This window comes from Rhincodon typus, chromosome 1 (assembly GCF_021869965.1).
Source record: "Rhincodon typus isolate 14 chromosome 1, sRhiTyp1.1, whole genome shotgun sequence".
NCBI lineage: Eukaryota > Metazoa > Chordata > Chondrichthyes > Orectolobiformes > Rhincodontidae > Rhincodon > Rhincodon typus.
Window position 1 is genome coordinate 80,036,372 of NC_063332.1, and position 18,475 is coordinate 80,054,846.

The 18,475-nt window shown below is 40.6% G+C and overlaps 1 protein-coding gene across 1 annotated transcript in view; it reads left to right on the plus strand.

Moving 5' to 3' along the window:
- The window catches only part of gabra4 (gamma-aminobutyric acid type A receptor subunit alpha4), a 56,862-nt gene that overhangs the window by 30,272 nt on the left and 8,115 nt on the right, over window positions 1-18,475 (plus strand). The window contains exon 9 of the mRNA XM_048598070.1: window positions 16,113-16,372. Within this exon, the coding sequence (XP_048454027.1) occupies window positions 16,113-16,372 (260 nt within the window). The remainder of the gene's footprint in view (window positions 1-16,112; window positions 16,373-18,475) is intronic.

Genomic DNA, 18,475 nt, shown 5'->3' on the forward strand with positions numbered 1-18,475 from the left:
AAAGATATGTATTGCCTTTTATTTCTATTAATTTGTCTAGTACTATCTATTTACTCAACCTGATTTCTTCACTTGTTTTTGACACACTTCTTGGCTACTCATTACTTCCAGAATGTTTTTTTGCCTTGTATCGTGAGGGCTTCCACAAAGTTTGGGGAGGCGATAGCCTAGTGGTCTTGCTGCTGGATTGTCAATCCAGAGACCCAGGTAATGTTCTGGGAACCTGGGTTTGAATCCTATCATGGCAGATAGTGGAATTTGAATTCAATAAAATTCTGGAATTAAGAGTCTGATGATGACCGTGAGACCATTGCTGATTGTCAGGAAAAACCCATCTGGCTCACTAAAGTCCTTTGGGGAAGGAAACTGCCATCCTTTCCTGGTTTGGCCTGTATGTGACTCCAGACCAATAGTAATGTGGGCAACTAGGGATGGATAACAAATGCTGGCCTAGGCAGACATGTGCTCATCCTGTGAAGGAATTAAAAAAGTGTGTTCGGTAATGTTTCTGCCATCTCCCATTATAATTTTAATTGTCTCTGCCCCTAAGGGCCCATGTTCATCTTTGCTGATCATTTGCTATTCACATTATTATTCAAACATTTACATGTTTTAATGCCATGTGCTAGTTCATTCTCATACCTTCTTTTTCTTTCTCCTTATTAGATTCTTGGTCCTTCTTGTTGAATTCTGAAATCCTCCCAGTCCTCAGGCTCACTATTCCTTTTGGCAAAATCATAGACTTCATCCTTGATCTAATGCTATCTTCTTGTCAGATATGATTACATTACTTTTTCTGTAGAGTTTTCCTGAAGAAAGGATGCTTGTTGTAAGTTATCTATTAGTTCTTTAACGGCTAGTCATTCCTTATCTACCATTGTATTATTAATTATGTTTTCAAATATACCTTACTCAGCCCAGCCCTCATAGCTACATAGATAACAAGGTGTAGAGCTGGATGAACACAGCAGGCCAAGCAGCATCAGAAGAGCAGGAAAGCTGACATTTCGGGTCTAGACCCTTCTTCAGGACCCGAAGCGTCAGCTTTCCTGCTCCTCTGATGCTGCTCGGCCTGCTGTGTTCCTCCAGCTCTGCACCTTGTTATCTCAGATTCTCCAGCATTGGCAGTTCCTATTATCTCATAGCTACATAGTTTGATTTGTTTAGATTTAGACTCTTAGTTTCAATTCAAATTCAGTAAAAAAATTCTACTATATTATGGTCACTCTTCCCCAGACAGGTTACCACTTGTATAATATCAGATCCAAAATTCCATGTTTGCAAGTTGGTTTCTGATTTATCTTATGAACTTATCTTCCATACTATTGCTATGATTTATTATTTATTATTATCTTCAATCTATTAAGATTGAAGATCCCATTATTGCTTTGTTCCCCTCATCACAAGTGCCTCAAATTTCCCAAATTGTAATCTGTCCGACACTTCAATTACTGTTATAGGGACTTATGAACAATTCCCACAAATGTTTGCCTCCTCTTATCACCATTCAAGTTATTGCTGCTTCCTGATTTTCTGAGCTAAGATCCTTTCTTTTGGCTGCCTTTATTTCAACCCATCATCATCAACTATCCTCCGTTTCTATTTTACCTCTCTCGTCCATAGTAGAGTATCCTGGCATATTTAGTTCTGAATTTTGGTTACTTTATGACAACTCCTCCACGATGGATATTAGATCAAAGCGAATAAATTTTATATATTCTATTAATTAACATAATGTATCGTAAATGCTACAAACATTTAGTTCTTTTTTTAACTGTGATATTTTTCTAATTTTCCTTGATGTCATCTTAGTTTCTATTGCCTTATTGTCTTGCTCCTCTCACTGTGCCTTCCTAACCCAGTTTGCTTAGTTGACTCAAAACGCTGCTCTGCTCTAAAGTCTGACATTTCCCTTCATGTCTTTGAATTATTTCTTCCCTGAATCCTCCCACTCCACCTTCATTAGTTTAAAGTTCAGTCTACGACCCTAGTAATTTTATTTGACATTTGGTTGTGTCTTGTTTCAGTGGAGCCCATCCAAAAGAAACAGCTTCATCTTTTCCCTGCACTAATACCAATAGCCCATGAATCAAAGCCCTTCCCACATCACTCCTCCAGCACTATGTTTATCCGTGCATTGTTAGAGTCTGACTCGGGTAATAATCCAGCAGTTTCTAATTTTGAGGTACTGCTTTCTAATAAGGATCCTAACACCTCATTGTAACTATGCCATCGGTTTCTATGTGGACAAAGAATCAACCATCATCCAGCTGTGAGTAGACGTCTTTAACCTTGACATCGGGCAGGCAACATAACCTTCAGAACTCTGGTCAAGGCTATGGCGTATAATTTTATTTAATTTTATTGATTTTATTGTACTGAAATACAGTGAAAAGCTTTGTTTACGAGCGATACAGGCAGATCACAGCAAACAAAGGATGTCCAGATCAAAAAGACTTAGAGACATACAGGTTACATTATTTGAGGCTAGAGTCCGTTAAGCAACCTGATAATGGCTGGAAAGAAGCTGTTCCTGAAACTGCTTGTGCACGAGACCCACACCCCCACCCCCAATTGTACTAACCCTGACAATTCCACAAATCTGTCCACTTTCCCCACTTGTAAGATCTCCTGTACCATGCTGCTTCGTTAGTTTGTTTATCTATCCTGCAGTTGTTCTGATCGACACAGGAGTGTTTTTTTTAATTCATTCACAGGATGAGAACATCGCTGACCAGGCAGCATTTATTGCCCATCCCGCAGTTAAGAGTCAACCCCATTGCTGTGGGTCTGGAGTCACATGTAGGCCAGACCAGTTGAGGATGGCAGTTTCCTTCCCTAAAGGACATTAGTGAACCAGACAGGTTTTTCTGACAATCGGCAATGGATTCATGGTTATCATTAGACTCTTAATTTCAGATTTTTTTATTGAATTCAAATTCCAACATCTGCCACAGCGGGATTTGAACCCGGGTCCCTGGAATGTTATCCAGGTCTTTGGATTAACAGTCCAGCGTTAATACCACTTGACCGTTGCCTCTCCCAGTGTGTACTTGTACCTGTTGGGACAAAGTCAGGGGTTAAAGCTTCTCTATCATTCCTGCTGGATCCACCCGCCTGACTCACAGCCACACCCACCCAACCGCTGAACACCTTGAAAGTTCTGCCTAGCCTAACTGGTGCAACTATCTGCTGAAACAAAATGGCTAAGTAGCTCTCCCCCTCGATGGTGCTCCAACTATGTCTGCAGCTTAGACTTCAACTCAGCAATTCTGAGATTGTAGTTATTTATCAGAGGGAAGGTAGTCAGGGACGTTAACACTCCACACAAGCTCCTACATGCTGCAGTAATGGCACATTGCTTTCCCTCCCATGTTTAACCAGCCTTATTCATTTATTAAAAACTGAAAGAACTGCGGATGCTGTGAATCAGGAACAAAAACAAAGTTGCTGGAAGAGCTCAGCAGTTCTGGCAGCATCTGTGAAGGAAAAAACAGAGTTAACGTTTCAGGTCCGGTGACCCTTCCTCAGAACTGATGCAGAAAAAAGGGAGGGGAATTGGGAGTAAACAATAGGATAGAGCCCAAAGAGAGAGAAGAGCAGTTGAACAGAAAAAGGAGTTGATAACGATCAAGCTGAGAGGGTGAATAGTTGTTAATGGGGACTATTAGTGACAATATTTATTTATTTGTTGATTTAATCAGTCCATTTATTATTTTTAATCTGCTTCCAATATTTTAGTTTAATCAATTAACTGGTTATCTACTTTAAGTAAATAATTTGGGGAAAAAAACAGAAAATTACAGCTTTCTATCTTAGTGATTGAAAGAAAACACACCATAAGATAAAAGAAAGAAAGTGAAAGTACCGCTCTCCTTTCGGCTCTGAATTTCCACCCGCCTGAAATTCCCAACTATTAATGGGCCATTCAGTTCTGCAAACACTCTAAGCTCACCGCTCTGCCAGTGCAAACTGTGTCTGTGTCATTTTCTGAAGAAGGCTCTTGGCCCGAAACGTCAGCCTTCCTGCTCCTCTGATGCTGCTTGGCCTGCTGTGTTCATCCAGCTCTACACCTTGTTATCTCAGATTCTCCAGCATTGGCAGTTCCTACTATCTCTCAAATTGTGTCTATCTTTGTTCTCGGATTCAAGATGGGCACAAATCATCTCTCGTGCCTGATCTCCTTGCATGTTCTTCTTTCAAGCACATCAGATAAGGGGATGTCCGTTGGGGAAGCCATTGTTGTCAGTAACAGACTAGGGAAGAAGATAAGTTACAGCAAATGGCACAAGATTAATGAGAAGGTAGGTTGCAACAGAGGGAGAACACAAAAGGAAAACCAGTATGAATTTGGGGCATGAAAGAAAAAAATAAATAAAGACCACATTACGTAGAGAAATGGCTCAGATGCATTTCAAATATAATACCTTGTGTTGAAGAAGTAAAAGTAAAAGTAAATACTTAAGGAAGTATTTCATCACATTACTGAGACCTTCTCCAGTACCTTTTATATGTTTTCTATTATCTCACAAACCTAGATGCAAGTTTCATTGTGACATGCATGTGAAAGGACAATGTGAATGAACCAACATCATGATGGTAGATAGATAATTTACCTGTCTGCTACCTGTGTGGCTGGCACATTGGTGAATATTAGAATGGCACTAGAAACAGAAGCATGTTGTAACCTTGACTGTTCCAGTCATCTGTCATCCCTTATGTTAAAATGGTACAACTCAACTGGCTCACTGTGACCTCAAAGCCAGTGAAGAAAAACAAAAGAACACTACATTTACATTGTAGCTTTCAAGTCCTTGGGTCATCTTAATATGCCTCACAAATGATAAAGTGTAGCCATTGTTGTAGTGCAGGGAAGAAATTGACCTTAGCCATTCAGAGGTGAGTGCACCAAAGCTCGCTAGGATTGATGAAATTGTAGTTGTATCCAATGCTGCTCGGGTGTCAGCTGATCTCTGAGCATGCCTTCTTTGACCTTTTATTTCTTCAACACAAGGTATTATTTTTGAGATGCATCTGAGCAATTTTTCTAATTAATGTGGTCTTTATTTTTTTTCTTTCATGCCCCAAATTCATACAGGTGTCTGTAAGCTGCAGCTCAATGACTTGTAGTTCCTTGAGAACTCAAAATCTGTATTGAAAGAGCTTGTGATTCATGTTCCCTCCTTTTTTATATTGTACTAAACTCCTGTTGATTCTTCACTTATGGTCAGCTTTCAGTTTTTAGAAAGCAACACAGTGAGTGGAACTACAGCTTGGATTTTAACCTGAAGGTGCAATCTTTGCTGTTGGGTAGGAAGGCTGTTGTGGGTTTGGGAAACCTGGAAGAGTGTGTTTCTTAGATATCTTGCAAAATGTAACTACAGAACACCTTTAACTGGAGTTTGCATCCATAGGCAGCCTGATAGACTGGAAGCTTTTTGTGTGGAAAGCCTGATTCACAGGGCTGAAGCCTGTGAGGACAGATAACTCAAAAAATGAGCATGACCATGTTAGGGGGTGGGGAGCATATGGCACAGATTGTGATATGGTGATTCTGGATGATTGAGAATTTTGATTATAGTCCTGTCAGCAGGAGTGCAGGAAGTGATTGTCAGAAGGCATGATTGAACAGTGTATGTGTATTAGTTGTTATGACTCACTGGGTGGCATGCCGTTAATTGTGCCTTACTATTCCTGGAGGTGTGAAAAATATTAGCTTTTTTCTGAAGTATGCGCAGTACCCTAGTTTACCTGCCTTTCAGATCAAGGTTGATAGAAGACACAGACCATGTGCCTGTAGTGAACAGGAATTATTATTAATTACAAGCAATTAGACTCTAACAACAAGTAAATAGATACAAATCACACACACATTCCAGTGGTCTTTGCTTCCGATTTCGATGTTGAGATGATCTGCCTTTGGTTAGCCAGCTTTTGGAAGTGTCTGCTGACTTGTAAGAAGGACAGAACAAATGATTCACTTGGAAAATGTCTCTAATTTATCAATTCAAATTCATAGCTCACATCGAAGATGATCAATGAGGGTAGAGCAGTGAATATTGTTCACATGGATTTTAATAAGGCTTTTGAAAAGGTCTCTCATGGTAGGCTCATCCAGAAGATTAAGATACATGGGATTCACAGTGACCTGGCTGCATGGATTGAGAATTGGCTTGAACATAGAAGACAAAGGGTAGTGGTGGAAGGGTGTTTCTCAGGTGGAGTTCCGCAGAGATCTCTACTGGGACCTCTGCTGTTTGTGATGTACATAAATGACTTGAATGAAAATGTAGATGGGTGGGTTAGTAAGTGTGCAGATGATATAAAGATCGGTAAAGTTGTGGATAGTGTAGAAAGTTGTCAAAGGATACAACGGGATATAGATCAGTTGCAGATAAGGGTGGAGAAATGGAGTTTAATCTGATTAAGTGTGAGGTGCTGCACTTTGGGAGATCAAATATTATGGAAAAATATACAGTTAATTGCAGGACCCTGAACAGCATTGAAGTTCAGGGGAATCTTGGTGTTCAAGTCCATAGCTCCCTGAAAGTGGCCACACAAGTATAGCAGGTAGTAAAGAAGGCACATGGAATGCTTGCCTTTGTTGGTCAGGGAATTGAGTATTAGAGTCAGGATGTCATGATGCAGTTTTATTAGATTATGGTTCGGCCACACTTAGAGTATTGCATTCAATTCTGGTCACCACATTACAGGAAGGATGTGGAGGCTTTTTAGAGGGTGCAGAAGAGGTTTTTATTAGAGTCATAGAGTTGTACAGCATGGAAACAGACCCTTCAGTCCAACTTGATCATGCCGACCAGATATCCTAAATGAATCTAGTCCCATTTGCCAGGATTTGATTGATATCTCTCTTAAACCATTCCTATTTCACCCTATGAATTTGTTGGGCTTTCCAAGGTAGCTCAAAACTAGAGCAACATTTTAAAAAAATCATTGAGCTAAATTTTGAAAATGAAAATACTTCCAACCTCTGGTATTTTCTTGAGGGATGGAGATAATTGAAAGAGGATAGTAAGCAAAGATGGTAAATGTGGCATCTGACTTTTTGTTGCATGTACTGAGAATTTTAAACTTGCTGTTGTTCACAAATATTTATATCTGTGTTTATGTTTTACCAGGATACTGCATGGATTACAGGGTATGAGCTATAAGAAGAGGCTTTAAAAACTGACGTTGTTTTCTCTGGAGTGGCAGAGGCTGAGGGGAGACTGAATAGAAGTCTATAAAATTATTAGATGCATAGATAGGGTTGTCGGTCAGAATCATTTTTCCAGGGTTGAAATGTCTAAAACCTGGGGGGATGCATTTAAGGTGGGAGCATGAAAGTTCGAAGGAGATGTGAGGGGCAAGTTTTTTGCAGAAAGAGCAGTAGGAGTCTGAAACGTGCTGCTAGCGGTGGTGGTGGAGGCAGATACGCTGGGGGTGTTTAAGAGACTTTTAGATAGGCACATGAATATGCAAGAAATGGAGGGATATGGACCAAGAAGGGATCAGTTCAATTTGGCGTCTTGTTCAGCACAACATCGTGGGCCAAAGAGTCCGTTTTTCTGCTGTATTATTCTATGTTCTGTGTTCAACTGCTGCAGAAAAAGTAACTGATTTTCTTCAAGTTTAGGACCCAGATGAAAGTTAAATATAGGCCTTCTAGCTGTAGACAGATTATAGGGAAGAAAATAAACCAGGAGATAGAAAAGTCATATAAGAAAGGCACTATTACAATCGTCATGATAAACTTCAATATTCAGGTGTACTGGGAAAATCAGATGGAAGTGGATCCTAAGAATAGGTGTTTGTACAATGTCTACAAGATTTCTTTTGGAGCGGCTTGTGGTAGAGCCCACTAGGGAACTGCAATTCTGGATTTAGTGATATATAATGAGGCAGACTTGATTAAGGAGCTAAAGGTGAAGGTACCCCGAGGGGACAGTGACCATAATATGATAGAATTCACTCTGCAGTTTGAGTGGAAGAAGCTGGAGTCAGATGTAACAGTATTACAATTGAGTAAAGGTAACAACAAAGACACAAGTGAGGAACAGGCCAGAGTCGATTGGAAGGGGACATTAGCAGGAAAGATGGTGGAGTTGCAATGGCAGGGGTTTCTGGGAGTAATTCAGGACGCACAGCAGAAATTCATCCCAAGGAAGAATAAACATACTTAAGGGGAGCATGAGACAACCATGGCTGACAAAGGAAGTCAGAGACGGAATGAAAGCAAAATAAAAAGCAAACAATGTGGTGAAGATTAGTGGGAAGCTAAAGGATTTGGAAACCTTTAAAAACCAGCAGAGGACAACTAAAAAAGCAATAAGGAGGGAAAAATAAAATATGAGGGTAACATGTCTAATAATATAAACAAAGATTGCAAGAGTCCTTTTTGACATACAAAAGATAAGAGAGAGGTAAGAATGGATATTGGACCATTGGAAAATGAGGCTGGAGACTTAGCAATGGGAAACAAAGGTATGGCAAAGGAACCGAATAGGTATCAGTCTTCACAGTGGAAGACACAAGCAGTATACCAGAACTTTAAAAGAGGCTGAGAGCAGATGTGAATGTAGTGGCCATCATTAGGGAGACGGTACTGGGAAGCTGAAAGGTCTAAAAGTGGTTAAATCACCTGGATCTGTTTCACTATGCCCCAGAGTTCTGAAGGAGATAATTGAGGAGATTGTGGAGACACTGGTGGTGATCTTTCAGGAAGCACTGGAGTCAGGAAGGGTCCAGAGGACTGGAAAATGGCTAATGTAATACCTTGGTTGAAGGAGGGAGGGAGGCCAAAGACAGGAACTATAGGGCAGTTAGCCTGACCGCAATTGTTTGTAAGATTTTAGAGTCCCTTACTAAGGATGAGATTTTGGAGTACTTGGAAGTACATGGTAAAGTAGGGCTGAGTCACCATGGCTTCATCAAGGAGAGTTCATGCCTGACAAATTTGTTAGAATTTTTGAGGAGGTAATGAGTAAGTTGGACAAAAGAGAGCCAATGGACATAATATATCTGGATTTCCAGATGCCTTTGACAAGGTGTTTCATAGGAAGCTGCTAAATAAGATAAGAGCTGATGATGTTAGGAGCAAGGCACTGGAATGGATAGAGGCTTGGCTGACTGGCAGAAGGCAGAGAATGGGGATAGAGGGGTCTTTTTCAGGATACTAGCTGGTGACTAGTGGAGTTATGCAGTGGTCATTGTTAGGATAACAGCAATGCACTTTATACAATAATAATCTGGACAAAGGAACTGAGGGCATTGTTGCTAAGTTTGCAGATGACACAATGATAGATGGAGCGACAAGTAATGTTGAAGAGGTAGGGAGGCTGCAAAAGGACTGGGCAGGCATGGAGAGTGCGCAAAGAAGTGACAAATAGAATACAATGTGGGAAAGTGTGAGGTTATACTCTTTGGTAGGAAGAATACAGGTATAAATTATTTTCTAAATGGGGAATGGCTTTGGAAGTTTGAAGCACAAACAGACTTAGGAGTCCTAGTTTAGGATTCTCTTAAAGTTAACATGTAGGTTCAGTTGGCTGTTAGGAAAGCAAGTATAATGTTAGCATTCATTTCAAGAGGGCTAGAATATAAAAGCAGAAATGTATTGCTGAGGCTGCATTAGGCTCTGGTCAGACTGCATTATGGAATTTTTTGAGCCATTTTGGGCCCCATATCTAAGGAAGAATATACTGGCCTTGGAAAGGGTCCAGAGGAGGTTTACAAGAGTGATCGTAGGGATGAAGGGCTTGTCAAATGAGGAATGGTTGAGGGCTCTGCATCTGTAATCAGTGGAGTTCAGAAGGGTGAGAGGGGAATCTCATTGAAACTTACAGAATATTGAGAGACAGTAAGGACTGCGGATGCTGGAAACTAGAGTCATAAGTGTGGAGCTGGAAAAGCACAGCAGGTCAGACAGCATCCACAGAGCAGGGCAGTCAACGTTTCGGGCTGAAACCCTTCGTTAGGACTGGGGAGGGAGAGGGGAGCCCAGAAATAAATAGGGGGAGGAATGTGGGGCTAGGCAAAGGGTAGGTGGGATGGCAGATAGGTGGGTGCGGGTAAGGGGTTATTGAGGTTGGTCAGTGGGAAGGGTGGAGCGGATAGGTGAGTTGGGATACGGACAGGTTGAGAGTAGAGAGATTTTGAAACTGGTGATGTCAATATTTAGGCTATTGGGCTGTAAGCTCCCAAGGTGATATATGAGGTGTTGTTCCTCCAGTTTATGTTTGGCCTCACTCTGACAGTGGAGGAGGCCGAGGACAGACATGTCACCATGGGAGTGGGAGGGGGAGTTAAAGTGGATGGCAGCCGGAAGGTCGGGTTAGTTGGTGCATGCAGAGCGCAGGTGCTTTGCGAACTGGTCCCCGAGACTGCATTTGGTCTCACCGATATAAAGGAGACCACATCAGGAGCAACGGATACAGTACTTGAGTTTAGATGAAGTGCAGGTGAATCACTGCTGGATTTGGAAGGATTGTTTGGGGCCTTGGATGGAGGTGAGAGGGGAGATGTAAGGGCAGGTGTAGCACCTCCTGCGGTTGCAGGGAAAGGGCGGGTGTGGTGGAGGGGTTGGTGGGGACTGTGGAGCTGACAAGGGATTCACAGAGTGAACGATCCCTGTGGAAAGCAGACAGGAGTGGGGAGGGAAATAGCTTTCTGGTGGTGGGGTCTGATTGTAGGTGGCAGATATGTCAGAGGATGATGTGTTGTATTTGGAGGTTGCTGGGGTGTATATGAGGACTAAGGGGATTCTATCCTTATTATTGTTGGAGAGAGAGGGCTTGAGGGCAGAAGTGCAGGAAATGGGGGAGATGCAGCTGAGGACATGCTTAATAACAGGGAAGGGTAAACTATGGTCCCTAATGTAGGAGGATATCTGGGAAGTCCAAGAGTAGAAAGCCTCATACTGAGAGCAGATGTGGCAGAGGTGGAGGAATTATACGTATGGGATGGCATTTTTACAGGAGGGTGGGTGAGAGGAGGGATGGTCGAGATAATTGTGGGAGTCAGTAGGTTTGAAATGGATGTCAGTGGTGAGCCGGGGATCTGGATAGAGTGGACATGGGGAATATGCTTATAATAGTAGGAGAGGTTAAGTCCCAAGGGCATAGCCTTAGAGTGAATGGACAACCCTTTAGAATAGAGATGGGGAGGTATTTCATCAGCCAGAGTGTGGCTAATCTGTGAAACTCGTTGGCACAGAGGGCTGTGGAAACCAAGTCATTGGGTATCTCTAAGACAGAGATAGATAAGTTCTTGATTAGTGAGGGGATCAAGAGTTACAGGGAAAAGGCAGGAGAATAGGGTTGAGAAACATATCCATGGTCGAATGGCGGATGTCTTAATTCTGCTCCTATTTCTTTCTATTCTTACGGTTTTAAACTGGGTCTTTCTTTCCTGTGGAGAATCGGCGGCTTCTGCTGGGGAGAATGGCAGCACACCCTTCTGTGTCTTTCTTTCTGTCCTCATGACTGTGCCTCTGTAAATTGTTGCCAGTTCCAATCTGATCAGTTAGCTGTGAACCAATCAGCTTCACTTGTAAACAACTCCTTGACTCTTGGTCGACTGCATATTGCAGGAACCCTTAGCCGCAAAATATAGAGTGCACAACAAATGTCCAATTTCTTGCTGTGGTAACCCTGTAGCCGTCCTGGTCCATGTCTGTTTTTAGAAACAGTTCTTTCTCATTGCAGTCCATAATTTTTAAAGACACATTGCTTATGTTGTCAGTGGTTGGTGGGTGCATTTGGTCCCCAGTGGCTTTATTGGCAATTGCCAGTGGGCAACAGAACCATTGCAGTGATGGGGAAGGGGCCACTTAGAGGGTTGTTGGGGCTAAAGGAAATACTGCTGCTCTTTCAGGTCTAAGAGCATTCCCGGAATGACATTAGCTTAATGGATTCTCTTCCATTAAACTGCCGGGTTTCCTGAGGCTTGGGACACTTCAGTACCTGGGGTGAAAAATTAACAATAATTACATGTTAAAAGGAGGCATGTGCCCCTTGTAATGTTTCAATGACTAACCTACTTCCAATGAACTGCTTTGTTGCTCCTCCCTTTTTCTATCTCCATTAAATCCGCATGTGAATGGGTTCACAAATGGGATTCCTTTTCAGTTTTTATCTTAATTTTAAACTCTGCCATAACCCAACTCACAGGATTTTTGGAATTAATATTCAACACTGTTGACTGGACAGTTGGGAATAGTCTTGTGTCAATTAGCATGACTTCAATATTTCTGAAGTTGATTTAAAATCAGCGATTTAAATAAAGCTCATGCAAAACCCATGTCAATTAGTCCCTGACTACCAGAGGCTATTTACATTAAAATTTGAATAAACACTAAACCTTCAAATCGGTCAGTACCTTTCATTGCATTGCAAATCATCACATTGTGAATTAGCAGAAGTTTAATTTTTGTCATGAAATGCTTAATTTCTCTATAAAATGATTTTGACTGGAATAAATTTGATCTGAAGTTTGGAACTGGATACTTAAAAGTGGAAGTAAAAATTGCAATTAATGCAGCACTAGAAAATTAGCCTCAGATCAGGAGTTAACTGTTTTGAAACATTACTTGTGAATAAACCATTTTGTTTAAAAGTAAAGTGAGAAGTGAAATCTAGAGACATTATTCAAGCTTTTTTTTTTACATTTTACATTTTTTTCTTCATTTGTTTTTATTTGTATTCTTTAAGGGAGTGATACTTGTTCATGGAATGTTATTGAAATTTAGGCTTAGATTGACTGGTCTTATTCAAATAACATGTTCTGTGGTTACGGTACTCCTTCACGATAAAATGTTATTTGTTTATTGTTCAATAGGTTAAAATTATGATGTGGATGTTATCGTATGATAAGGAATATTTGAGGATTAGGATTAGGTATGTTGTCATTGCTGGGTTGCTGTGTATCTTTTTGGCCTCAGAGAGACACAGAGATGAGTCTAATTCTAAATCCAAACAGTTTATTTACAGTATTTTAAAATATCTCAGAAATTGCAGGAACTTCAACATAAGCATGTTCGCATTTCAAAGCCCAGATCCTTCTTGGAATTCAATGTTGGGACTCATTTGACACCCTCGCCCCATCCATAGGCTTAAGTAATCAAGCAAGGTTACAATGATCAGTGAACAATACTAACCGAGCAAACCAGAATAATTACACCATTGAGCGCGACATAATGTTCCCTTTTCAATGATAGACCTTATTTTCAATTAAGTCATTCTAAATAACAAACATACATTCAAGTTATCTATTAAAGTTCAACATGTCTGTTTTCTCTAAGCACACAAATAGTCTTTGGGACACAAAAGTCTTTTTGATTTGTATTTGCTAATGAGCTTTTGTTGTGTTTGTGTGTGATCAACTTGATGAGGTGGATGATCAATTTCACACATTAGAAAATGAACTATATCCTCAATATTATGGCCTACTTGCCATCAAGAATCTTAATGTCAACTTAGATAAATATTGGTAATGAGCAACCCCTTGATCTGATTTGGACCAACACAGATGATGCACATTGTGATTGTGATTTGGTCATTTTACTTGAGCCCAATCTCTAGCCTCAAATCTTGATTCCCCTGTGCCTCTTCATTTCCAAACGTGTGCCTTCACTTTAAATATCACTTTGTGATTTGATTTGCTTTTCATGTACTCCAACATTCTCTTTAACTGGCATTGATGGCTTAAGAATAATCAGTGGCATGTGAAAATTGTGACTTACAGTTCAACTTGCAACTTCCTTTTTTCATCTAGGCCCCTCTTTTGAGTAAAGCCTTTTACATTCTGAACACGTGTAAGATTTCCTTACGCGTATGTTCTAATTTGCACAGGATGTGCACTTGTATTATTCCTTTACTGACAGATTTCTGGCCACAAGATGGACAAATCTTCCCATTTTGTCCAGTGTCTGTATTTTGATGTCCATAAAATGCATAAACTCGTTGGGACTTTCAAGTTGTTAAAGAATTGTCAAAGCTACCAAAGTACTGACAAAGTTATTAATAATGTCAAAGTGTTGACTAATAGTAATTGTAGAGTTTTTCTTTAAAAGCTAGTTATTTCAGTGTAATCATTGACATGAGATAATATGGATTTTCTGATGCAAGACTGGTTTCTCCACCTATCATTTTCACAATGGGGATCCTGTCAAGTGAGTACATTGATAAACAGCTCCAAGTGGTTTTAAAGTGGTGTTATTTTCATAAGATAGTAACCGCTTATATGACATGTTTGATTTAGTATAGCACTACCTTAATCAGTGAAATGCTTGTTTTCATAATAGGTTAGGTCAAACAATTTCAATAGATTGATTTTTATTAATGAAAGTATTTTTAAATGTTGATGTCATCAATTGATGCAATAATTTTATCTTTATTCAGTGTTGGTCCTAAGTCTTGCCCATGGTGAAAACTAGATGAGATAGCATGGAGAGGAAAGGGCAAATGTTTGTGGGTGAGGTAGTGATTATCCTGAGTTACCAGGAGTTTTCATGAGGGTCAGAGTGGTGGTAATGTGCATAGAGTGTCATGGGGGTTTTAAAGGGCTAGATTTGTGTGTATTCTAGTATGGGTGAATAGGGTCTATGTGGGATGATGGTGATGATTAATGGAGCATAGGATTTAATGGATGATATTGGGACATTGGGTATTGCATAAGGGCATATCGTGGCACAGGGTCTTTGAAAGACTAACTGTGCAGGTACTGTGGAATTTGTTGACATTGTTATGATGGGGATGGGTAGAGGAGTTTAGGATTGAATGGTGGGCTTGAGGAACTGTTGGGTATGAGTATAAGGACATAGGGTGGCATAGCGGGAATGAGTTGACATGACTTGGTGTGTATACTGTGTGGACCATGTGGTATAAGGAGATAGAGGGTTAGGGGCATTGATAATTACATCAGGCCTAGAAGAAATGAGCAGCAGCAAGAATGCCAGCCCATTTTTACAATAGTGTTGGTTGGTTGCAAGCTTAAAAGGAGTATCCACCAGCTGATTGTGCTGGCCCATCCTGAGGTGATCTGGCAGGAATGCAGTCTGGATGAAGCAGGACCATTCATCTCTGCTCCTCTCAGCTCCCAGATAACTCTGTATAGTGATTGTAGTCAGCCAGCTGGACCGCATAGTAAATGAGTTCCCTGACTGGGGCTGTTAACCTCATCTAATCAGGGAGGCCTGGCTGACATAAAAAGGTGAATGTCAGGGATATTTGATCCCCTGAATGCCTGACTCAGTGAGAGGCAGTGCTATTGCCAAAGGTTTAGCATTTGTAAATAAAGGTGATTAGTGACGGAATGGAAATAACAGAGAATTATTTCCCTCTGGTGGTATTCCATCAGGCCTCTTCCACTTCACTGCCTGGTACAAATGGATGCGGTGTGCGCTGGGGAGTGTAGCTCTTAGGTGAAGTTTCAAAAAGTGATACAACCTTATGAGACAAAAGCAGGTGTAGATCTGCTATCAACTGCCACCAACACACTAGCCAATCCTATGGCTTTCTAAAAGGTTCTCTATTTCATCTTTGGAGGGTGTTGGCTTCCGGTGGTGTGACTGGCGTTTTTAATCACTTGCCGACCCTGATGTTTGTCCATGACTTGGCAATTGACCCCACAAATTAGGCTTAAGGAAGGATGGACAGGAGCTTCACTCTGCTGCACATATACTGACAGGATAGTGACCAGAATCAGGTGGGTGGGTAGCACTTCTGTTTGCAAATGTATGCAGAGTCTGCTAGCTCTTGAATATTTTGACGTCTGGTTTACACTTGTAAAATGGTGAACACGCCATTGGTCTATGCTATTGTAAACATTGTCGTTATACTGCATGTCCGAAATATATTAAAGCTTCAGGTTATTTTCTATGCCATAGTTTGGCTTGAACATCATGACAAATTTTAAAGTTCACCGTTGGAAAATTCGTCAACAAGATCTCTTATTCCTACACTGTACAAATAAAAAAAGATAGTTGATACAGAATAATGTTTTCTTTGCATGTACATATTACAAAAATGCTTTTCATAATCTTTCTGTTTTTTGAGCCTGTAGTGCCAGCTTGTAGCTTCTTTGAATAAAATAATATATTTTCTCAATTGAAGGTATAACAACGGTTCTAACTATGACAACACTAAGCATCAGTGCTAGACATTCTCTGCCAAAGGTCTCCTATGCTACAGCCATGGATTGGTTCATTGCAGTTTGCTTTGCATTTGTGTTCTCTGCTCTGATTGAATTTGCTGCTGTTAACTACTTCACAAATATACAAGCCGAAAAAGCCAAAAAAAGGGCAGCCAAGCCTCCTGCTGCATCTCCAATGACTTCAATAAAGACAGTGTCTGCCTCAGAGGTTGTGATTCAGGTAATTGCTTTATCAATTGTTAAGAGAATGATACAGAATTGTGCAAGTTTTAATTTTTTAAAAAATGTATAATTTCTAAAGCAGTGGTTGTGTGCTGATAGTTGCTAGAGTTGTGGCAGTTGAATCTTATGTGATATTCGCCTAACCACTGAATTTACCAGTGTGCCACTAAAACCAAGGCCAGGTTTTCCCATTCTGATGTGAGGTTTACTTGCATCAAAGGAAACACAATGGTACCTGGATCTAGAATTTATACCTCCATTCCAGTGCCAGCAATGCTCATCAGTATCTAAATCAGGGCCTCAGAATCTGGAAAACTTCAGAATTTATTTAAGCAGAGCATGAGCATATTTTAACAATTCAGTGGAAAACGATCTAGCAGAAAAGGAAAGGTCAGGACAAGTTAAAGAAGTAAATTGACTGGGACTGTCATTAAGCCACATCTGGATCAGCAGATTTAAAAAGCACACAATCAGAGATTTCTATTTAAAGAATTATGTAAAAAAACAGGGCTTGGCAATTTAGATTGTGAGAGGTAAGAAAACATCCATTTTACATGGGTAAAACAGCTAAAACTCCAACTTGGCTGCAGAAGGTGAGAAAGCTGTAGGAGAAGGTTACAGTATCTCCATTCTGACCATTCAAAACAGTTGGAAAGCCCAGGAATCAGTACAGAGAAGCAATATTACAAAGAAACAAATTTAAATGTGCTTGAAAGTAGTCAACTATTACAGAGGTGCCACGACTATAATTCAAAGTTTTATTGAAGAAATTGGTGCAGACTTATAGTAATGCATTCTTTGCACACTGCACTCATTGTTGAAACTGTCCATGTCTATATGTAGTAAGACCTATACAATATCCAGGTCTGGGCTGACCAGTAACAAGTAACATTTGTAGAACATAAGTGCCAGCAATGACCATCTCCAATAAGAGCAAATCTAACCATTTCTCCTGTGATAATCGGAGATGTTACCGTTCCCAAATCCCTCACTAGCAACAGCCTGGCGGTTAAGGGGGTGTTACCATTTACCAGAAACTGAACCGGACAAGAAATATAGTTACATTTGCCTAAAACAGCAGGTCAGAAGCTAGCAATCGTACAGTGAATAACTCATCTCTTGACTGCCCAACGCCTGGCTGTTCCCCATCTATAAGGCTTAAGTCAGGAGTGTGGTGAAATACTCCCGTCTTGCCTGAATGAGTGCAGCTCCGACAACATGCAAGATGGGCAGCACCATCCAGACCAAAGCAGCCTGTTTGATAGCAGCACATCCACAAGCATTCACTCCTTCCACCATTCACACTCAGTGGCAGCAGTGTGTACCATCTACAATACTCACTGCAGAAATTCACCAAGGCTCCTTCATTATCATCTTCCAAACCCTTGACCACTACCATCTTGAAGGACATGGAAACAGAATCATCTGCAAAGTCCAAGCCACTCACCATCACGACTTGGAAATATATTGCCATTCCTTCAGTATCACTAGGTCAAAATTCTCTTCCCAGTTGTGTGTCTTCCTACAAAGAGGCAGCTCACCACCACCTTCTCGATGGTAAACACTGGCCCAGCTAACAATGCTGACATCCCATAAAAGAATTAAAGCAATGTAAAACTATCGAATTGAAACAGACTGGCAAGTAAAGGGAAATCTGCAAAGAACGTAACAAACATAAATGTCATTTAATCTAAAACTGCCTTGTTGAATTATAAGAATATGATTTTAAGGAACAGCAGATTGCAAGTCATATTGCAATGATATAGAATTTTTAAAAAATTCTGGCAATAACATTAATCAGAATATTGAGAAGCAATGATGAAGATTAAATACTCTCTAGCAGATTCAAGTTCAGTGATATACAGAACACATAGAGAGTTCTTAGAGTTGTACAACACAGAAACAGACCCTTCCATACCCAACTCGTCTATGCCGACCAATATCCTCAATTTATCTAGTCCCATTTGCCACAATTTGGCCCATATCCCTTCAAACCCTTCCTATTCATGTACCAGAGATAGTAGGAACTGTAGATGCTGGAGAATCTGAGATAACAAGGTGTAGAGCTGGATGAACACAGCAGGCCAAGCAGCATCCTCCT